The sequence below is a fragment of the Sminthopsis crassicaudata genome, chromosome 3 (assembly GCF_048593235.1).
Source record: "Sminthopsis crassicaudata isolate SCR6 chromosome 3, ASM4859323v1, whole genome shotgun sequence".
NCBI classification, from domain to species: domain Eukaryota; kingdom Metazoa; phylum Chordata; class Mammalia; order Dasyuromorphia; family Dasyuridae; genus Sminthopsis; species Sminthopsis crassicaudata.
Genome location: NC_133619.1, coordinates 150,472,702 through 150,497,672, shown reverse-complemented (window position 1 = coordinate 150,497,672; position 24,971 = coordinate 150,472,702). Strand labels below are relative to the sequence as shown.

Genomic DNA, 24,971 nt, shown 5'->3' with positions numbered 1-24,971 from the left:
CTCTTTCCCTCAGCCTTCCAATACTTGCCTACAATTACCTCACCACCACACATTCAGCAAGCATCAATTGTGAGGAGAGCCATTATATCACCATCTCATCTATATAGATGTATATAGAACCATTATCTCACATAGAATAGGTAATTAAATGCTCTGCTGTCTCAGATTCAAGTACACCTTTTCAGAGTTTCAGTCCTCTACATCGTTTGATATATTTTATGATATGATATGCTAGATACACTGGGTAATGTAGGTGATATTTAAATAAACATCAATATGATATCATATTGATAGGATAAAATAAATTTGATATCAACATATCCATATAAATTTACTTTAAAAGAGCAAACTCAATAAAATTTAAAAATATGATCCTGTATGGAAAAAAAAAACCCTAAAGTTCCATCAAGTTATGAGAGGAAAATGGAAATTGTTGGAGGGGTTGCTGTATATCATATAAAGTGAGCTAGGAGAGCTGTGAATTGGTACAACTGTTTTGGAAAACAATTTGGATTTCAAATCCTCAAGGTTTAGTAACTAGGACATACTCTTTTATCCAACAATATCATTGATAAGTTATATACCCCAAAAAGGACAAAGACAGAAAGAAAGGACCAAAATATACAAAATTATTTATGACAGCACTTTTTGTTGTAGAAAATAACTTAAAACAAAGTGAGTACGCATCCATTATGAGGTGGCTGAACAAATTATGGTACATAAATATAATGGAATATTATTTCACTGTAAGAAATTGTAAACATGACAGATGCAGAGAAACATGAGAAGATACATAAGAACAGATGTAATGAAGTGAAACAATTAAAAAAATAATAACCAGATAATATGAAAAACTGCTCTCTGAAAGACTTCAAAAGGCTCAGGGCAGCAACTATCAAGACTTTTGAAAAGTGTTGTTGAAGTATGTTACATGTGGATTGAGAATTAACAGATCAGAGAAGCAAAAAGAGGCCTACATTTTTAGACTGACAACATATTGATTTGTTTTGCTTGACTATAATTATTTGTTAAGGAAAAGGTGTTTCTAGTTTCAGAGATGGGAAGCTGGTGAATAATGACTATGAGGACAAAGAAGAATCATTGAGACATGAAAAAATACATAGAAAAGAACAGAAAGAAGTTCAAAAGGAGGAACAAGGAGGAACTAGTTTTGTGTTCAAATTAATATACACCAACCAAAGTGATTACGATTCCATTAATAAATCAATAAGAATTCATTAAGCACCTACCATGTGTCAGCCACTAAAATGGAAAAAAAAATAAGCATTTAAGTGCCTGCCAAATACTGAGAACTGTGCTTTTACAAAGATCATATTTGAACCTTACAATAACCTTGGGAGGTAGGTGCTATTACTAACTCATTTTATAGATGAGAAAACTGAAGAAGACAGATTAAGGGACACATCCAAGGTCACACAACTAATAAGTATGGGAGGTCAAATCTGAACTCATAGTTTCCAGACTCTTAGGGCCCAAGGCTCTATCCCCTGTAGTCTCCTGGCCTGGAAAGACAAATACAAAAATGGAGCTTATCATCTACCAATATTTTTTTCTGACCTTTTGTGAACTGGGTTCATCTGTGTTGATGGTTAAGTTCATGTATAGTGATAAAGACTGGACTGATTTCAAGGGCATAATTAATTCCATACGAGGAAGCCCCTCCATTTTCAGCACCTCCCCTGAAACCTGGAGCCTGAGGCAGTTGCTTGCTTAAAATTGTTGGTAATAACACAATCCAACACAGCAAGAGATACAAAGAGAAATTCTATTCAAAATAACTGTCGATAGTATAAAATATTTGGGAATATATCTACCAAAGGAAAGTCAGGAGTTATATGAGCAAAATTACAAAACACTTGCCACAAAAATAAAGTCAGATTTAAATAATTGGAAAAATATTAAGTGCTCTTGGATAGGCCGAGCGAATATAATAAAGATGACAATACTCCCTAAACTAATCTATTTATTTAGTGCTATACCAATCAGACTCCCAAGAAACCATTTTAATGACCTAGAAAAAATAACAACAAAATTCATATGGAAGAACAAAAGGTCAAGAATTTCAAGGGAATTAATGAAAAAAAAAATCAAATGAAGGTGGTCTAGCTGTACCTGATCTAAAACTATATTATAAAGCAGTAGTCACCAAAACCATTTTGTATTGGCTAAGAAATAGACTAGTTGATCAGTGGAATAGGTTAGGTTCACAGGACAAGATAGTGAATAAAAATAGCAATCTAGTGTTTGACAAACCCAAAGATCCCAACTTTTGGGATAAGAATTCATTATTTGACAAAAACTGCTGGGAAAACTGGAAATTAGTATGGCAGAAACTAGGCATGGACCCACACTTAACACCGCATACCTTTAAGATAAGATCAAAATAGGTCCATGATTTAGGCATAAAGAACGAGATCATAAATAAATTAGAGGAACATAGGATAGTTTACCTCTCAGACTTGTGGAGGAGGAAGGAATTTGTGACCAAAGGAAAACTAGAGATCATTATTGATCACAGAATAGATATAAGAAATTCGGCCATTCTCCAATTGATAAATGGTCAAAGGATATGAACAATTTTCAGATGATGAAATTGAAACTATTTATACTCATATGAAAGAGTGTTCTAAATTACTATTGATCAGAGAAATACAAATTAAGACAACTCTGAGATACCACTACACACCTGTCAGATTGGCTAAGATGACAGGAAAAAATAATGATGAATGTTGGAGGGGATGTGGGAAAACTGGGACACTAATACATTGTTGGTGGAGTTGTGAAAGAATACAACCATTCTGGACAGTAATTTGAAATTATGCCCAAAAAGTTATCAAAATGTGCATACCTTTGATCCAGCAGTGCTTATATCCCAAAAGAAATACTAAAGGGAAAGGGACCTGTATGTGCCAAAATGTTTGTGGCAGCCCTTTTTGTAGTGGCTAGAAACTGGAAAATGAACGGATGTCCATCAGTTGGAGAATGGTTGGGTAATTATGGTATATGAATGTTATGGAATATTATTGTTCTGTAAGAAATGACCAGCAGGATGATTACAGAGAGGCTTGGAGAGACTTACATGAACTGATGCTGAATGAAATGAGCAGAACCAGAAGATTATTATACACTTCAACAACAATACTATATAATGACGTACTCTGATGGAAGTGGATAACTTCAACATAAAGAAGAGCTAATCCAATTCCAATTGATCAATGATGGACAGAATCAGCTACACCCAGAGAAGGAACACTGGGAAATGAGTGTAAACTGTTAGCATTTTTGTAAAAATAACCTTTCGAATCCAATTCTTCCTTTTCAACAACAAAATTCGGTTCTGCACATATATATTGTACCTAGGATATACTATAACATATTTAATATGTATGGGAATGCCTGCCATCTAGGGGAGGTGGTGGAGGGAAGGAGGGGAAAATTCAGAACAGAAGGGAGTACAAGGGATAATGTTATAAAAAAAATTACCTATGCATATGTACTGTCAAAAAATGTTATAATTATAAAATTAATAAAACAAATTTTAAAAATTGTTGGTAATAGAATTAAGGGGTCATTGATCCTTTGCTATCACCCCAATCTCTTATTCCTGCTGATTTACTCCTCTGATTCTGTACCTTTTATGCAACTTTATATGTTTTTACAAATCACCATTGTAAATTGTAAAGTAAACCATCAAACACATATTTCAATATACAAAAATTAAGAAAAAAGACTGTGTAAGTGTGAACTGCCAGGGAATTTTTTTAAAAAAGATGCATAGATTAAATAATATAGTAACAAAATTTTTCTGTTTAATCTCCTACTACATGGCTTTTTATTTTTCTGCATCTATTTTAAAATGTTTTATTGATAGCTCTTTTTTGGATATATCTCCACCCACACACAAAGCTATTCTTTTTCCTCCCCATTCTCAAATAGAAGCCCTGCCTTGCAACGTGTTCAGTTCAGCAAACCAAATCACCAGTCACATCTGAGAATTCAATATATTTCTTTCTACCATCCATCACTATGTTCATCACTTGTATTAACCAATCAAAAGTAAAATGGGCTCACTTTTTTCACCTGTAAAATTACCAAAAAGTAATTAAAACCATTATAAACCCAAACATGCAGTCATACCTTCCATTTTCAAAGCAAAGTAAAAATAGTCACCATGTGATTATGTATAAGGCTCTGTTATGTATTAAGTGTTTAGGAATACAGAAAGAAATGAAGGACATAATAAACACATAATCTTTAACTAAAAGGAACTTTTATTCCAGATGGATAAGTGTTTATGAAATGGAGAGATCCTAACAAAACACAATGATTCAGATTTTATTTCAATTTCTGAAGAAGTAAAAATTCTTTATATAATTACTGAGGGATTTTTAAAAATCTAACTATGCATGTATTGGGAAAAAAATCTTATTTTGTTTTTGTTCCTCATTCTTCTCACCTTGCAGGGAGGTAGAAATTAAAGAAAATGTTGTGGGTTTTTTTTTTTTTTTAATGGAGAGGGGTGTGTTACAAATGTTAAATGTTTCATGCATTTTCAGATGATATCACTATCATTAGTTTCACTTTGTTACAAAAGACCATTTGTGAACTAGGAGAACTCTGTAAATATAAGTAAAAACAAAATACATCCATAAAACTTTTCTTTTTAAAGTAAAAATACTCAACAACAAAGGTTCTAGGTCTGATAGCATGATACATTTTAAATTTCTTAGATTATATTTATTGAATACTTGCTGGCTTATTTACTTATGTCTATAAACTTTTAAAAATGTGTAGATAACTGACATTTTGGCATTAATTTTAAGGCTCAATGATTTCATCAGAGTAGGTATTTTCTCCATTGTTGAAGATCATGCTTCCACAACATCATCAATGGGCAGTGTTTGTGAGTTGTTATGGGTGAAAAAAATTACCATTTCAACCAGCCAGTATTTTATTAAGTCGCTCCAAAATTATCTAGGCTGGTCCTTAGATGAGAGGAAACCAGTAAAAAAGTTATGAAATCTATGCTCAAAGATGCAGGAGTCCTCTGAACTTGTGCTCTACAAGCACAGCTTTTGAGAAACCAAGATCAGCTCAACATCAATAAGAAATATTCTGAATAAGGTCATGGTGGACACTAATGAACAGAACGCTGAAAAAATACCACACAGGCTTTGATAAAAATCATTATTTTCATATACAAAAGGAAGGGAAAATAACATGGCAACTTGATTAGGAAGTACTTCTGAACTAGATACTACGTATTTGAAGAATCAACAAATAGCTTCAGGTAGAGCAGACAACACACATTTGCAGTAAGATACATTTCATATGGCTGGAACTCAACCACCATGTAGTTATCTATCTACTAAGTGAACACACTAAATTCTCAGGATTATCCTAAAAGGCCCATCAATATCATAAAGTAAGGGTTCTTAACAGGAAGCATATGAACTCTTTAAAAAATATATTTTGATAAAATTTCTATATTATATTTCCTTTGTAATCTTATATTTTATTTTACATGTTTAGAAGTCTGTAGGCCTCATCAGATTGTCAACGACAGAAAAGTTAAGAACTTTTGGGCTAAAGATATGACCACTTTAACTCATTTTAGTTAATCAATGTTGGTTTTTAGATCTTAATTTATTCAGATTATATTATGAAATAATTGGTACTCATTTTATTCTAGTATTATTTCTCCTTCTCATTCCCCTTAGTAACTAAAATTTTTTCCTGCTCTTAACTGCTAATCCTTACATTTACAGTATATTGATGACTGGCTTCACACTTCATGAAAAATATCAGGTATTTCTTTAACTTCTTCCATACATTCCTCAAAATATCTCAGTAGCATCACCTATTTTTCCTTCTTCTCTTTTCTCTCAGAGGAAGAAGTCTCTCTACTTAGGAAGACTAATATCTGATATCTTACCTCAAGTCACCCTAATCTTACTTCCAAACCAAAACAAACACAAAACAGTTTTCCCTGGATTTCTCCAACTTCCAACATTCCAAGATCCCTTCTATATGTAACACCTCCATTTCATCATCAATTACTTTCTCCTTAATCTTGGCTTCTTCTATTTCTCCAGACTCCCATCACTCCACTTAAAGTGATCTCTCGAAAGCCAGCTTCTTATTACCAAAATCTTCAGTCTTTTTCTTAGTTCTTACTTTCCTTGGCCTCTCTGAAGCACCAACACTGCTAACTATCTTTTCTCTGGATTTCTGAGACATCATTTCCTAGTTGTCATTACTATTCGCATCATTGCTCTTAATAACTTCATGTTCATACAGCATTGTGAAGATCAGCGTGATTAAGCGATTTGCCCAAAGTCACAAGATCAGGGAGTGCACAAACCTAGAAGTCTACAGGGGGATGCTTCTCTGCTTCTCCGGTCTCTCTAAACAATCTTGCTCTGGTACTGCTCTGGTACTTTCTCTCTCTGCTGTTCCCTTAAATGCTGGTGCTTCTCAAGCCTTGGAGCTTGCCTCTCTTTTCTCCCCTCTCTTAATGAAAATCTCATTCTATTTCCATAGCTTCAATTATTATCTCTTGGTAGATGACTATCAATTTTCTCTATATTTCTAACCTCGTTTTTCTCTCTCCAGCTCCAGTTCCATGATTCCAACTACTGAGTGTTCTGTGTAAATTCCAATTTAAGATAGAGTAGAATCTTAGTAAAAAATATACTTACTGATTTCACAATTTCAGTCAGTGACACCACCAGTTTTAACCAATCACCCATATTTAAAGCCTTAATATTTTATTTACTGGTTTCATATAAAGAAATTTTTGAGCAATTATAACAAAAATCATTATCATTACCACCACTAACATTTGTATGATGTCTATTTAAGTGTCAGGTACTAAGTACTTTACAAATATCTCATTTGGTCTTCACAGGAACCTTGGGAGGAAGGGATGTGCTGTTCTTATCCCCCTTTTATAGTTGAGAAGACTGAAGCCAAGAGGTTAAATGACTTGGCCCAGGTCACACAGCTGGTGACTTAAGGTGGGATCTGAAACCCAGGTCTTTATGATTCCAGACTCAGTATTTTATCAACCTCACCACCTAGCCCACCTTGACATGTTAAGAGAATGAATATAGAAACAAAATAAATGGATTCCTTCTATTCAAACTTTATAAGAATTAACATTCATAATAATCAAAAACAATAGCTAGTATTTTGCTAGAGCAAAAGCACTTTACTTACTGTTACCGAATCTTCACAGCAAACCTGTGAGGTAGTGATTATTATCCCTATTTTGAAAACAGAGATCAAGGTTAAGTGACCAGACCAGGGTTATATACAGCTAATGAAGTGTGCATGTATGTGTGTGCTTGTGTGTGCACATGAGAGTGTGCCTGTGTGTGTGTGTCAAAACTTAAAACTCATACATGGAAGACATTTCCATGGAAAAGAACCCAACATCAACCAGAACTAAATTTCACAAATGAAAGAGAAGCACAGACAATTAAAAAAACAAAAACAAAAACAAAAAAACCCCCACATAATCAAATTTAAAATTCTCAATCCAGAAGACTAAAGCACTGAACTACATTTGGTACCCATCTGCTGAACTTCCTTATCTTAAAGCAACAAAGGGTTAAACTTTGGTTGGCTTGGAAAATTACCTACTCGGCTTAAATATTTTTTTCACACAATCAGGATATTAATTTACTTTTAACCAGCAAATCCTAAGAAAAGAGGGCTGTTCAGTGTTACTACTGGGCTTATATCCCAAAGAGATTTTAAAGAAGGGAAAGGGACATGTATGTGCAAGAATATTTGTGGCAGTCCTCTTTGCAGTGTCCAGAAACTGGAAACTACATGGATGCCCATCAATTGAAGAATGGCTGAATAAATTATGGTATATGAATATTATGGAATATTATTGTTCTGTAAGAAATGACCAACAGGGTGATTTCAGAAAGGCCTGGAGAGATTTGCATGAACTGATGCTGAGTAAAATGAGTAGGACCAGGAGATCATTGTATACAATACTATATGATGATCAATTCTGATGGATGTGGTAATTTCAACAATGAGATGAACCAAATCAGTTCCAATAGAGAAGTAATGAACTGAACCAGCTACACCCAGCGAAAGAACTCTGGGAGATGACTATGAACCACTACATAGAATTTCTAATCCCTCTAATTTTGTCCGCCTGCATTTTGGATTTCCTTCACAAGCTAATTGTACACTATTTCAAAGTCTGATTCTTTTTGAACAGCAAAACAACTGTTTGGACATGTATACATATATTGTATTTAATTTATACTTTAACATATTGAACATGTATTGATCAACCTGCCATCTGGAGAAGGGAGGAAAGAGGGGAAAAATAAAAACAAAAGGTTTGGCAATTGTCAATGTTGCAAAATTACCCATGCATATATCTGGTAAATAAAAACTATTAAATTAAAAAGAAAAAAAAAAAAAAGGCTGTTTAAGGCACAATGATTGACTCTTGCACAGAACAATTGGTAAGATTATAGGCTAGTGTGTCAAATATTTTCTCCATGTATTTGGAAGCAGTGAAAAATAGTGGAGGAATTGAAAAAGTCCTAAGATGGAAAGGTAGGGGTGCTTTCCAAATTGTCTTTGACTATTTAAATGCCTAAGAGAAAGAAGTTAAGTGAAAAGTTTTGCAAAATCCAGGAGCAGAGGTTTCTGAGAAGTATCATATCAGCTGGGTTTTAAAAGATATATAGATATGTAGTACCAGTTTAGAAAGGGTAGGAATGATGAGAGAAGACATTTCATAAAGATTATGGGGCAACTATGGAGCTAGAGTCATGGGTTATATGTAAATATTATTTACTAGTTCAATCTTGGGACTAAGGTTTCAGGGAAAGTGTATGTCCAGTTTGTTTCAAGTTACAAAAGGACACCAGACAAAGGCTAGAAAGAGATATCCCTTTAAGACAAAATTTCCAGCCCATCACTACGGTCTTTTCTATCAACACTCAAAAGTTTTCCTGAATTTAATAAAATAAATGTATATTAAGTGCCAATTATGGGAAGAATTATGTGCCAATATTAAAGTGAATTAAGATATGGTCCTCTCCTCCACATTTGTGTTAGTAATTTATTTAGGAGGGAGGGGGAAGAAAAAGCGCTTGGCAATTCAGTTCTCCTGGAAGCTCTCTTCTCAATCTGGCATAAATCAATGTGACTCCTAATATTTTTAGGGCTTCATACCTCTTGTTTACATTCATGCCCCACCCCTTCTGCAAATATTCAAATTAAAATTACATATTTAAAAATTAATGTGAATTGAGTTTAATCATTTTTTGAAAATTATATCATAACTCCAGGGAAGCAGAAACAAAAGCAGAGTTAGGAATCATTGTTCCAAAAATCTCTTCTCTTTGTTCTCTTTCGCATCACTCACAGGCATAGTGGAAAGAGCACCAGATTTGATGTCAGAGGATTTCCCTTAGAAAAGTCACAATCTTTTAGAGACTCAATTTCTTTAAGTGGAAAATAAGTACACTGATCCTAAATGATCCTAAATCCTATGGCTGTAGGTAGTAAGAAAATACAATTAATATAGGGTATTTCTATCAGCACCTTTCTTTATAGTTATTATATGCCATTATTCTAAATTTGGACATGTACATAGAAAAACACAGCTTTCATCTTTCAAAGGCTGGGGACTATCTGTATGTGCAAAAGTGCTGGCCACGTGGATACTGCTCCAAATAAAAGCTAAAAATTGAACATCAAAAAACTCAACAAATACATTAAAAGACTTTTTTAAAGCAAGATGGTCAGAAACATGCACATAAATTAAACCATCCAACTTTCCTCTGGAAATATAATAAAATTATCTTTTCAGATATTCTATCATAGAAATTCTTGGCAAAAACTATTGAAAAATTAGCATAATGCACTTGATACACTTTATAAAATAAATTAGTAAACACATTACTAAGTAAAATATTTTTCTGCTAATCACTGTTTAATAATGTTTTAAAAGTCAGATAAAATTCATTCACCAAGAACTTATTTAGAATTAAAGCACTTTTAAATCTGGTAAATTTTATCTTTCTTTAGTTAGGAAATCTGATATCTTCACATTCCTGATTGCCCACAGTGAAAGGGTAAAATGAAATCCCAACTCTAAACCCTGCCTCCCCCAAATAGGACTCAAAATATTAGATGTATAATGATATGCCATGCTTTTAAATTTTTCCACCATGATTAAGTAAGACTATTTAATTCTATTAGACTCTAGTCTAATCTATATTCCCTAGATTCTGGACACAGTTGATCTCTAAGAGAGATTTGCCTGGTCAGGCAAAACAAATATCACAGTATTATTTTGATCCAACTCCTACCTAAACCCTGATTCTAGGAACAAAGCCCTGACCTTATTTCTTATGAGCAATCCTATCTAGTAGGATTTTTCAGTAAGTAACTAATTCCCTATCTTGTATCCCTCACATTGAAGTATATAATGAATATTCCATAACCTCTGGGAAGTGGGTCCTACCCAGACTATCCCTGCTTCTTTCAGAGAGTAGAATCTTGTCCCTGAACTCGAAGTTCTTTTGATTAGGTTGTCATTATTCTCCTCAAACACTCCTGGCTACATCAATCTCAATCAGATTACTACGAAACAACACAATAATACAATAAACATTTAATAAGCACTTTCTATGGCTTAGGCATAGTGCTAAATGCCAGACATATAGATAAGAAAAGAGAGTTCTTACCTTCGGTAAGCTTACAATCCAATGGAGGAGGATATCATACAAAAGGAAGATAAAAATGGTAAAGATCAGGGCACAATAATAGCAGAATGAGATCTAAAATGCAGCCAATGAGAGATGAAGAGCTCCCTACATTTCTGAGCTCTCTTTATGTGAAGTTTCTAGAAAGCATGTTTTGCTCTGGTCTCTAATCAGAAGGTAGCCCCTATGTACTATTATCTATTCCTTAGAACCATATTAATGGAATTCTACTACTACCAACTGCTGAAATGTTCTCTTCTATGGTGAATCTGACTAGACCTAGGCATCTGCCAACTCTTGTCTGGTTTGACAATAACTGATGCTCTATGAATGGTCTATTTTCTACAAAAAAAGAAAAAAAGTTCTCCAAACAGACCTGTTTTATTTATACATTGGATTAACCTTTTTGTGAGGAGAAGCCAAAGGGATAGGAGAAAAAATGCCCAAGAAAGAAGAGAACCAGAACAAGTGAAAGAAAGAAAGAAGATAATTATGTATCGTGCAAAAATATTTGTGGCAGCCCTTTTCATGGTGGCAAGAAACTGGAAACTTAATGGATGCCCATTAGTTGGAGAATGGCTGAATAAATTATAGTATAGGAATGTTATGGAATACTATTCCATTAAAAAAAAAATCTGCAGATGATTTTAGAGAGACCTGGAGATTTATATGAACTGATGCTAAGTGAAATGTTAAACAGAACCAGAAGATCATTATATATGGCAATAACAAGATTATATAATGATCAATTCTGATGGATGTGGCTCTTCCCAACAATGAAATGATTCAGACTAGTTCCAATAATCTTGTGATGAAGAGAGCCATCTATACCTAAAGAGAGAAGAGTGGGAACTGAGTGTGGACAATCATATAGCATTTTCATTCTTTCTACTGTTGTTTGCTTGAATTTTTGTTTTCTTTCCTAGTTCTTTTCCTTCTTGACCCAATTTTTTTTTTTTTTTGGTGCAGCAAGATAACTGTATAAATATGTATACATATATTGGATTTAACATACATTTTAACATATTTAATATCTATTGGATTACCTGACACCTAGGGGTGGGAGTGATAGGAAGGAGGGGAAAAATTTGGAACATGAGGTTTTGCAAGGGTCATTGTCAAAAAATTATCCATGCATATGTTTTGTAAATTTAAAAAATGTAAAAAAAATTTTTTTAAAGAAGAAAAAAAGAAAAAATAGCTGCAATGATTTTGTAAATAAAAAAGCTTTAATTAAAAAAAAAATATGTATTTTGCCAAAGTGCCACATGAACTGAAACAGCACCATGAGCTTGCTGGTCTCACTGTGATGAAGACAGGAATACTGAGACACTGGTGCCCATGTTTGTGGCACCATCTTGCATGTTCAGGGCGGGGGCTCCCTCTGACTTCTCAGTCCTAAAAGACCCAATCAATTTCACCTCCACAACATTCTGCTGAATCCATTCCTTTCTCTCTATTTCTGTAACCACTATATCTGGCCATATCACTATTTTGTTCAGCGTGGATAAGAGATATCCTGCTTATTTGCACAAAGAATAATGTTATAAAAAGAAGTATGCATCTATCTTTCTAATATTCAAAACAATAAAGGATGTGTTACTAAATTACATTTAAAAATAAATGCTCTCAGGATATGCCATCATTTTGCCCAACAACCACTTCTCTAATAGGCATAGCCTTTACTAACTGTATGTTCTAATGATTTACTGCAGTAGTCATTGCAGTTCTGAATTAGTTTTGAAAGGCCTTAGAGATTAGAGAGAAAGAAAAGAGGAAGGAATCAACACATTGTGCAAATAAATAATTCTGCCTGAATCTTTTAAATAGGAGAGTGATTCTTTTACTTTTAATAACACGTACAGAGTCATAAACTGTAAAACAGGAAATAAACTATAATTTGAAAGCTATTTAGAACAAATATAATTGACAGCACTAGATTCTTGGAAGTGAAAGATTTCAAATCAATATATTTACCACCAAAAAACCCAAAAACTTACTACAGAAAGCACAATATATAATTGTATATATTCAATTTTACCATTCAACTCAGCTGAGCATTTTAAATGAACAAAGATGCCTAATTTAAAAGTATACTTAATTTACATGTTGTAATCTATTTAAAACAGCTTATTCAGACAGAGTTTTCAGCCATCATGATTAGAGTTATATTTTTAACAGACTTAATTATCATTAAGTAACTAACTACACCAAATTTTCAAAGACTTAAGATGCTGATTTCACAATTACTATACTTCCATACATATGTATACTATACATACCAGCTATGACTTCAGTATAACATGGAATTAATATCCAGTACAGTTAACTAGAATATCTTAAATTCTAAGAAGTTCATTATTTAATGATAATTAAAATTGAAGATAATAATAGCCTTCATTAAAGGCTATCCTCAAAAAAAAATTATCAACCTAAGAACAATCAAGTAATTCAGGATTTTTAAAAATTATTTTCTTCTACAAGTCAAGCAGTTGTAAATAGTAATGTCACAAACAAATGTTTTAGTCTAAATAGTTATAGAAGTGGTAGATACATTTTTTTGAAAGAATTTTTGATTAAGTAACCAATACTTGAAATAGCAGATTCTCAAGCTCACACTCTAGTCCCACTCTTAGTCTCATTATATTCTGAAGGTGACCCTGGCTTCTCAAAGAATGTACTAATGCAAAAAAGCTGGTAGGATTTACACCAAACTAGAAAAACTTCAACTATGAGATTGGTAATGAACTTTATCTCTGTTAATTACATAAGTTTGGTGAGAGTGTTATTACCAGGCTGGCATCAGAGTAATGAATTTTTTTTTAGCCAAAGCAATTCTTATAAGACTGTCCACTAAGAAGAAGAGGAATTGTAATTGATTTTCTTCAGTGTGTGCATCTATACCAACCGATTTTTTACATACTGAAGGAAAAGAGTTCTTTATACATTTATTCATTCACACACACACACACACATACACGCTAATCACTCTTACTGAAATGTTTTTTTCATTATATCATTACTACTGTTAGTATTAGGAGACTTTGGTTTAATTATTATAAAAGCATCTTAAAGAAATCTGATTTTTCCCCATAATATCAGAAAAATACTCTGAGCAGAATATAATTTAATAAGCACATCTATCAAAAGAAACAGAAAAGTAAAGCAGTAACATTCCAATGGCTTCTCTGCACCAGTATAATTTCATGATATAGCTAATTTTTTTAGAGATAAAATTACTTAATCTTTATTTATAAATCTAATTAGTGTCTATCAGTCTCACTGGTATCTATGAAAAGCTATTGGAGTTTATTTACTGTTTATCTTATAGATTGGCATATTCAGGCCTTGAATTACAATTGCACCTATGTAGAAGAATATATATCCTTTCTATATATCTTTGATCTGAAAGGTAAGATTGTGGGAATATGAGAATTGAACTTTTGATTCAGAAAGATGTTCAAATCCTATGTTAGACACTTATTAATAACTGTGCTACTTTGGGCAACTCATTTAACCTCAGTTTCCTCATCTGTAAAATGGAAATGATAAGAGGAGCACCAACTTCCTAGGGCAACTGTGAGGATGAAATGAGAAAATAATTGTAATATTTACCACACCACACAGCCTGACAAACAATAAGCACTATATAAATGTCAACTATTATTAGGTATGATCATTAAATCCCATTTGTTGGCTAGTGGGATTTAAAGACCCTGAGAATCAAAATAAAGTGAAACAATATCTAAGCTATTTTTAGGAGCAAGGAGGTTACAATGTAAAGGGTTTAGTAGTGTTATGAAAAGTTACAAAGGAGTTTTAAAAATGGCAGTTGTGCACTTTTCTACATCCTTAATTCTGTGCATTTAATACTGTTGACCTGCTCTCAAGCCACTTTTGGAAACTCTTACCTACACCTTTAATTTTCTTTGGGTAACATAATAAGTAGGAAGGATAGTGATCTTTTGTAAACCTTTCATTTCTCACTTTCAGGCTTAATCTCACTACTAGGTTTTCAATATTGCTCATAGATAATTTCCAAATCTGTCTAGCTAGGCCTGCTCTCTCAATTTCTAGCCCCACATTTACAATTGCCTGCACAACAATGTCCTGAGCTACTTTTCTTTTAAGAGTCAGTTTCCTCATCTGTGAAATAAAGTGGAGGGGAAAAGGGAGAAAAGCAATAGAATACATTACCTCTGAAGTAGTATGCATTCCAATTCTAGTATACATTTTACTAATCTCACAGAGCACTTTGCAATTCTCTAACAATTTTGTTAAACATCAAGTATTATAGTTATACCTTCGTATTTTAGTCCTGTCACTATGTTTCATGAAAATAGGTACTCTCTCTTAAATCTGGTGCATAACCACACAATAACTAAATTGAATAATAGATATCTATTGGGGGGTAGGACGGAAATAAAGAAACAAACACTGAACGTCAAATTCAACATGTTAAAATTTTACGCCTCCCTTTCCCCATAAACATCAGTTTCTCTTTAAGCTTCCTTATTTTTATTAATGATATTTATTAATTGTATTTATTAATGGTAATCCCAGAAATTGAGGCTAAAAGATCAGTCATCTTCATCTAAAACTTTACAATTTCTACTAGGTTTTTATTGATTTTTCTTCCATGATATTCATGGATTCCTTTCTTTTTTTTTTTTTTTTTACTTTCATTGATATTATCATACTCCTTAACTTATCTCACTCCCACAGACCTCTGCCCATAACTGATCTTATGAGCTATAACAGATTAATATTCTTTAAATAAAACAAACTCACAAAGAGCTGGGCAATACTTCAAAAATTCTCTAGCTCAATCCTCTCTATAGAACATTTCCAACTATTATTTATATGGTCTTTATATGGTCTTTGCTTGAAGACCTCCAATGATAGGAAATCCATTATCCTTCAAAGCAGCATTGGACAGGTCTAATTGTTTGCAAGTTCCCCCCTCCCCCCCCAAATCAAGTTTAAATAGCCCTTTTTGCAATTACAACCCATACTCAGGCTTTTGCTTTCTTGAATAAAGCAGAGAAAATCTAATCCAATTTCTACATTACAGCATTTCAAATATTTGAAAACCATTACCCTGTTTCTCCAAGGTCTTTTATTCTCCAGACCAAACATCTCTGATTCCTTTAACTGATCCTTTTTATCAGGATGTCCAGTCTTTTTTTTTTTTTTTTTAAACCATTGTGGTACCTTTCCACTTGTCAATAATCTGCCTAAAACAAAGTAGCTACCCAAGACCATGATCCTATTTCTCCAAGGTCTTCTATTCTCCAGACTTGGGTGACCTGTACACTACAATAGGCCTTATCATATCTCTCCTGGGACACAGTTTCTCTTAAGATCATTACCTTTTTTGCCTGTACCATCAAATGATGTTGAACCTACAATCAACAAACCCTAGATTTGTGTGACATCAACAATGCCAGTCTTAGGTCTCCCACTTGTATAAGTTAACTTGAAATTTTTATTTTAAAATGTAGGGTGTTAACAATCCTCTCCCATAAATTTCATTCTATCATTTTAACTAGTTGATTTTTATTTGGATGTTGATTCTGTAATCCAAGTATTAACTGGCCCTCCTAGTTTTGCATCATTTGTAAACTTAACAAGTCTGAAAAATATTCATCCAAATCATTGGTTAAAAAAAAAAAAATGCTACTCAGCCACAGATGTATCCCTGGAGTGACCCACTACAAACCTTCTTTCAAAATAACTCTAAGGATTCATGATGAACTTACATAAATTCAAGGTAAGGAACAATTGCTTACTTAGACACCTTCAATTGCTCCCCACTGTCTATCAAAAGAATCCAAAATATGACCTCAATATACCTTTTTGGTCTTATCTTCCTTTTTTATTCTGTCCCACAAGCTTAGGCCAGTTACAGTAGGCTAGAGTTGTCATTTAGTCATTTTTCAATTGTGTCTGATTACGTGTGAGCTCATTGTGAGTTTTCTTGGCAAAGATACCAGAGTGGTTTGCTGTTTCCTTTTTCAGCTTATCTTACAGATAAGAAAACTGAGGCAAATAGGAGAAAGTGACTTGCCCAGGTTAACACAGCTAGAAAGTGGCTGTGGCTGGCATAAAATTCAGGAAGATGAGTCTTCCTGACTTCAAGCCTGGCATTCTACCACTGTATTTCCTAGTAACCACCCCCCCAAAAAAGAATACTTTGGATTTCCTGTTATTGTGATTTTGCCTATGCTGTTTCTTTCATCTAGAATGTCACATAGCCTTCCTTTGTACCCCAAATCCTTCCTATACTTAAATTTCCAGGCCAAATGTACCTTTTAGATTAAATCTTCTATCATTACCCTGTCAGAAAGTGATCTCAAAGGTTTCCTGTTATAGTGAAATGAGGACTGACCTTGGATTCAGGACTGCATTCAAGTTCTTGCTCCAACTTACTATTTTGGATGCAAATCACTTAATCTTCCTGGGTCTGGGTTTCTCATCTATAAAATGAGGAAGTTGGTTTGGACTACTTTGAGGTGCCTTTGGATCTAGTCCTATGCCGCCATTACTTTAGAGATTACCTAATTACCTCATTTTACAGATAAAGAAACTGAAGAGAAAGATTAAGTGGCTTCTGTTAGTGTAGTATGTATTATCAACAAGACTATACAATCTTAGAAAATGGAAAAATTATAACATACAAGCTGTATTTTTTTTTTAAGTAAGGTGGAAAGGGAGAAGAAAACAGTTCTTTTTTTTCTTTTTTTCTTTAGCTTCCAATAGAATGCCTATTGGACATTCTGAAGTCAGGGTTACTGGTTGTTTGGGTAGGAAATAAAAGAAGGGACCCTAATAACGTTGCAAATGGGTATTGGAATTTCAGGTTTAATTTGACTGAATCCTCTTATGTCAAACTTGCAACTACATATGCTAGATCACACTAAGTCAATTTTTAAAAAATAAATTAAGAAATGTGTAATTATATCCAATAGATCCAAATTACTTTAGTTTGTTGAGGTAAAAAAATATAAAACGGTTTCAATCAATAAAAAACTATTTCATTTATTAGAGAAACTAAGATTTCTAAATATGAAACATCTTGGGGATCATTCAAATTAAGGAAATAATACACATTCTAATGAGTTTCTGGTTTCCTAGTCTCCTTGTTCAATGAGCATTTATTAATCACCCAGTATGTGCCAGAAAGAGTAAACATTGAGGATACAAAAATGAAAAAAAATTCTCATTCTCAAGACATTGAAGATACAAAAATAAAAAAATTTCTCATTTTTAAGGACCTTTAATTCTACTGTGAAAGACAACATAGGCATATATATATGAGTATACATATAATAAATATAAAGAACAAATGCAAAACATATACAATATGGAGAAAAAGGGCATTGGGTGAGTGAGTGAGTATCACCTTCAAGTAGAAGATGATGCTTTAATTATTTGACAGAATGAGGAATGAAAGGAAACTGAGTGGGGGAAACAGGAACAAGGAAATAACCATGGCAGAGAGACAAACACAGAATATCATTTATGAGAAATATAGAAAAGGCCAATTTGGCTGGATTGTGGAGTGTAGAAGAGGAATAATATATAATGAAGTTGGAAGCTTAAGTTGGGACCAAATTGCAAAAAGGCAACAGCCAAATACAGAAGTTTATATTTTATCCTAGAGATGATGAAGAATCAAGAGATTGTACTGTGGAGGGATGCAACATCTGCACTGACAATCACTTTGGCAGTTGTGTGGAGTAAGGGTGGTAGTAGACAGAGTTTTGAGGTAGGGAAAGTTCATAACAATAGTTTGAATAAGTAGTAATGAGGGCTTGAACTAAGGTTGTGGCTTGTAAGTACAGAGAAGGGGTTAGATGTGAGATGCTGTGGCTTTAGAAATAATAAGATTTGATTACTAGTGGCAAAATGAGGAATTAAGGATAACAATGATGTTAAGAACCTGGGAGACTAGAAAAATGATGGAAGTGATCTCACAGGCACAGGTCTAAGAAGAGGAAATGAATTTCAAATTGTAATGGCAAAATTTCCATTGTCAGTTCTAATCTATACTATATCATATGCAGTTTGAAAGGAAGAATACTTCCCAAAATGAAATACTCAGACTATGGTCCTGAGAAATGTTCAATCTCATAGCAAAAACATCAATTTCTCATTTATCCAGCATTAATCAAGACCAGGAAAAAATGTTCCACATATAATCAAGCACTGCATTTAAATAATTCTTTCACAACATACATTATCTCTGTGTAGTAAACAATGAGTGAAAGTATTATTGCCCCTATTTTACAGATGAGGAAATTGAGACTTACAAAAGTTATATGAATTTGCTGCCAAGATCACAAGGTGTAGCTCAGAGATGAAATACAAATCCTAGTGTTTTGACTCTGAATAGAGAGCTCTATAACTACTATCTCTTGCTGCTTCTCATGAAAAGGAGCAAATTTGTTTGAAAAATCTATTTAGGTACCTAAACTTTCTTATTTTAACCATTTTTGACAGAAAACACTAAAGATGTATTACACAATCCTAGCCTACAATATATATACAATATATATAGTAAGCTTTTCCTAATTTCTTGGAATCAATATTATAAATTTGTTCTGCTGGGGAGGAAAAGATGAGGGAGTAGAAATAGGAGGAACTTCATTTCTGAAAGTTCCATATGGATCATCCTGGGGGTAAGCTTACATGATACTTGGAAGCGGATTTTTTTCCTAAGTGGGTTAGAAGTTATTAAATATAGACAATAGAAATAACTGTACTTGAGGGAAATTTAAGTTTGAGATAAGGAAAAAACTTCTTATCAATTAGAGATATTGCAAATAAATAGAAAAGGTTATTTCAGGTGGTGGTAGGTTCCTCCCAACTATAAGTCTTCAAGCAGAAGCTATGGAAGAATCACATACTGGGTATGTCTTAGTGGGGATTCTTTTTTGGGCATGGGTTGGATTTTTTTGGTATTAATATGGTCACTTGAGATCTCTTTTAACTCTAAAAATTGCATGATTCCATAATCAAACTATGCTATATAACGTATTAATGGACTCAGGTAACTGAGACTTGTTTGTTCACTTAATCTTTCTCCCCAAAATTATTCCTCTTTAAAACTTTTCTTTTTCATGACTTTAACTTTCAGACATCCAAGTTTGATTGATGTGAGTCCTCAAGCCTCCCTCCCTTCACATTTCCAAGCAGTTGCTAAGTCTTGTCATTTCTACCTTCATAACATCTCTCACACCTGACCACTTCTCAGCTACTTCCTTATCTATCACTCTAGCTCAGGCCTTGATTACCCCTTGCCAAATGGTCCTACAAAAGTGGTTTTTTCTAAAGCATGGGATCTGACCAGGTCATTCCCTTACTCAAAAAATACCAGTGGTTCATTATTACTTCTAGGACCACATAAAAATTTCTTGGTTTTATATTTAAAGACTTTCACAAATTGGCCCTAACTTACCTTGTTGGAGTGTATGTAGTAACACATTATCACAGGCAGCTAGATGACACAATGGATAGAGTGCCAGGTCTGGGGTCAGGAAGATTCATCTTCTTGAGTTCAAATACAGTTTTAGTTTCAGAAATATGACCTTGAGTAAGTCACTTAACCCTGTTTGTCTCAGTTTCCTCATAGGTAAAATGAGTTAGAGAAGAAAACAGCAAACTATTCCATTATAAAAACAGCAAACCATTCCATTATCTTTGCCAAGAAAATCTCAAATAAGATCAGGAAGAGTCAGACATGATTCAAAAAAGACTTAACAACAATATATTGCCATACTTTGCTTCCATTCTATAATCCAGCCAAACTAGCCTTCTTACTGTTGCTCACATAACAACCCTCTCTCTATGCCTTTGCACTGGCTGTATTCCCATGTCTTTAATATATTGCTTCCTTCCTCTGCCTTGCAAAATCACTATTCCCTTTAAGACTGATATCAAGGATCATTTTCTGCATGGTTTTCCAGATCCTCACAGTTGCTAGTGACACCTCCAAATTACCTTTTATTTATTATGTGTACAAGTACACACACATACATACATGTACATTCTAGAATGTAAGCTCTTTGAGAACAGGAACTGTTTCACTTTTGTTTTTGAATTCTTAGAGTCTAGGATAGCACAATAAATACTTGATTAAGTTTTTCTATTTCCTGTCTCCTTTGCTGTCTTCCTGCTTCAGAAGGCCCTTTAAAAGTTCTTCCACTCCTTCCTTTCTCATTTTTTAATATGCAATGAACCTACATACCAGATAATTTAAACTTAACAGCCTTACATCTTAACAGGAGTAAATAAACTGTGAGTGAAGGTGTAAGGGATTTTTTTTTAAATAAGTGAAAAAACTAGTGTATTGACTTTGTGACATTTAGGACCACTGATCAAAGGCTTTTTTTTTTTTTTTTCCCTCAAAGCTCAAAAAATAGCTCCCTATTACCTAAAGAGTAAAGTTGAAACTCCTTGGCCATTTCAATCCCTCTATAGTCATTATCAAGCTACTTTCCCAGATTAATATCTTATTATTTACTCTCCTGCATATATTTTATGTCCCTCCCAATTTCAGATTTCTTCTTGTTCTCCACTCAAATGTACCCATTTCTGCACTTTCTTACCTCCATGCCTTTGATCAGTTTTCCCAAATCCAGAATTTTCTTCTCTTCCAGCCTTGGTCTACCTACTGAATTCTTAGCTGCCTTTTCCCCTTTAAACCCTTCACTGATTCTATTCCCTAATAAAAACTTTTCCCAGACTCTGCTTTCAAGGCCAATGTTTGCACCCCACCTGCATGATTATTTATTTTCATTGAGTTATTTGTGTATATGTCATTTCCCCTAACTGTAAGATCCACAAGGTAAAATATCTGTAGCTAGGTTCAATCCAATGCTCTTCCAACAATATACAGGTACTGGATGGAAGGGAGAAGAAAAATTAATTTATCTGATATAGTGTGAAAGAAGCACTTGGGAGTATCAAATCACTAGATAAAAACAGGCAATTTCACCAAACTTGTTCTAGAAACTGTTTTTAGCTATTGTTTTACATTTTAAAAATATGAATCCTTATAGACTATATAAACTACTACTAAAGTAATCCACAAAAAAGACAGTCTCTCCGGAAAGCTAAAGATAAAGGATATCTGAAAGATAATGAATAAGGAAAGGTTAAAAAAATCAAATCAGAATCACATCTTTCAGAGTTATGAATATGGCTTAAAAATAACTAGCTTTTAGTTTGTCTCTCTCCAAGAAACTTAAACATTTTAATTTAACTACTGAATATGTGACTGAAAAAACTGCTTTTACAATTCTTTTACAATTTACAATGCTTTTACAATTTTAATGCAATTCTTAAAAATTGCATTAGAGATAATCTCATTTTCAATTAATATTTCAGAGTACTCACTGAATAAAGAGGATACAATTGTATTCACAATAGATTTACTGCTCTCTTTAAAATATATAACCTTAATACTTCTATGTAGGACGAGGGAAACAGCAGGCTGAACTAGATAGCTGAGTAACACAAATCGGTGATCAAGCTACCTTAGAGATTGCACCTCAACACATTTATCAATAGCTCTTAAGTCAAGAACTTTGATGACTGATAAGAATCAGAAGAGATAGCAGGACTGCAGATGCCACAATAAGGAGTCAAATGTTGGACGGCAATGAGAAAAATTTATAAAAACTTTTTTTTTTAATTACTAAATTTGATGTTGAGATCATTGGGTATAAGCATAGGTTTTTGGTACACAGATTTCTAATGGCTGAAATAGCCTACAATATGGAGGAAGATATAAAAAAAGGATTTTAATTCAACAATTCAACATTTATTAAGCACCTACTATATGTTCCAGGCACTGAGAAGGATGTTGGGGATAAAGAAACTTCCCTTGCAAGTACTAGAAATGAATTTGGGTTTTTTGTTAACCATCCGGAAAAGAAAAATCTTGTTTATAAGTTAAAAAAAAAAAAACAAAACACTTCAATTGTTTTGATTCTCTAATTAGCTTTTTGTATGCCCTCACACTAATTTAGGCTATGTATTTGTAAATACACCGGGCCTGCAGGTAGCTATTTCACCCTTTCGCTGTCCAAAACTACTAAGTTGAGTATCACAAAGGTAAAATGGCAAAAGAGTGAAAATAGGATCAATTCTCTTGCCCTTTCACCATAACAATCTTGCACTACCCGATCGTGAAACACAGCAAAGGAAGTTTGGTTTGGTTTGTTTTTTTAACCCAAATCACTTGCATTACAAAAAAAAAAAAAAAAAAAGCTCTTCTGCCAGAACTCACCTCTTCCCGGCCCTTCCTCCCCTTTCCAGAACACCCCACTTTGGAAAGTCTTTCAACTTTTTTTTTCCCCTTTTGGACTCTTCGCCAGCTCCATTACTCAAAGGACTAGACACATCTATGCTGACAAAAATGTTAGAGTTGTCCAAACAAAGCAGCAGGCAAACTTGAAAGGACAACACACTCCACACAACACGCCCGCCCGCGCGCACCCCCCCCCCCCACATCCTCAGGAGGCCCACACGCACCCGCACCCGCACCCCCCCAAGGGCACACAAACCCACCCGGGAGAGCGCCCACCGCGACCCCTCCCCTCAGTCCTTTCGGAACCGCTGCAGAGCTTCCAGCCTGGGTGGCCGCCCCCTCCCCTCTATTTCCGATCCGAACTTGGTCTGCAGGACCTTCCCCCCTCCCCCCGCACTAGACGGGTTTGGCCGGAGGACCCGCGGTAGGAGGCACTTCCCAGGGTGTGTGGGTGTTGGGGGGGGTTGCTCAGACCCTTACCGCTTGACGCGGATGATCTGGTCCCGCATGGGCTTGATGTCCTGGAAGCTCTGCTGGTTGACCAAGCTGTAGACCAAAATGAAGCCCTGGCCGTTCTTGATGTACAGATCCCGCATGGAGGCGAACTGCTCCGTGCCCGCCGTGTCCAGGATCTCCAGCACGGACGGGACGAGTCCACCTCAATCTCCTTGCGGTAAAAGTCCTCGATGGTGGGGTCGTATTTCTCGATGAAGGTGCCGGTCACAAACTGCACGGTGAGGGCGGATTTCCCCACCCCGCCCGAGCCCAGCACCACCACTTTGTACTCGCGCATCGTCCCCCGCCGCCGCCGCCGCTTCGGCCGCCGACATAGACTTAAGCCCGCCGAGCCGGGACCCCGGACCGCGCCGCCGCCGCCGCGTCCTCGGGCGGCTGCTGCTGCTGCTGCTGCTGCTGCTGCCGCCGCCGCTGCCGCCGCCCCCACCACCGCCTCGCGGCCGCGGCAGCCCCCTGGGTAGCGGCGGCGGCAGCAGCAGGGCTAGCAGCGGCCCTGGGCATGGACCGCGCTCGGTGGACAGGCAGCCCCGCGAAAACCACCGGGAGGGGAACGAATAGCGGAAGCAGGAGCCGTCGCCGCCGGCCCGCAATGCCAGTGCCGCCGCCGCCGCCGCGCCGCGCTCCCCACCCCTCCTTCCTCTGCCGCTTCCCCTCCACGGCGGCCCGGCGGCGGGCGGCGCGCTAGCTCCAGAGCTGCAGTGCTGCCGGGGGCGGGGCGGGGCGGGGCGGGGCGGGGCCGGCACCCAGGATGGGCGCTAGCTCCACCCTTCTTCCTTCGTCACCTAGGCAACTCCGAGGCGCCCGGTTCCCCGGGCAGCCTGTGGAGCGCCAGAGCTTCTGAAGGGAAGAAGGGAAGGAAAAACAAATAAATCCTTCCCCCATCCCGGCCCCGAACACCCAAACCTAAGCCTGGATAAGGGGAAATGTGTGGCGTTCACTCGTCGAAGTTTTAGTGTTTGACCAAGAGAAATAAGCGGGATTGGAGGAAAGTACCCCCGGCTCCGTTTGGAAGTGATGTCAGTGCTCCTAAAGGGCGTAGAGAGATGGGCACGGGCTCATCCTAAAACACAGTTCTCCAAGTGTGACTGTATGCTTGTTTTTAAACTCGGGACACTGCAGCTGCATATGGAAATCCCATGCATCCCGCAGCCACGGAAGTCATCTCCACAAGCTGTTTGTGAGGGGAGAGCCACGGAAGGTCACTCCGGGTCCAGGGAGAACATCTGTCTAGGCTCGCACGCGCTTTCTTGCTTTGACACTTGTCTCCCATCTCAGCCCGTCCTCTCAGCCCTACACGAAGCTTATCTAGGGCTTCACCCTCTTTTTCCCCCGCCCCCAGTGCCGGGAGTCGCTAAAGCCCG

The 24,971-nt window shown here is 35.8% G+C and overlaps 1 protein-coding gene across 1 annotated transcript in view; it reads right to left on the bottom strand.

Moving 5' to 3' along the window:
* The window catches only part of RAP2A (RAP2A, member of RAS oncogene family), a 34,115-nt gene extending 10,126 nt beyond the window's left edge, over positions 1–23,989 (bottom strand). Inside the window, 2 exon segments of the mRNA XM_074299388.1 lie at positions 23,575–23,737; positions 23,740–23,989. Coding sequence (XP_074155489.1) covers positions 23,575–23,737; positions 23,740–23,887 — 311 coding nt within the window. The 5' untranslated portion in view covers positions 23,888–23,989.
* Between the last annotated feature and the right edge of the window lie 982 nt (positions 23,990–24,971).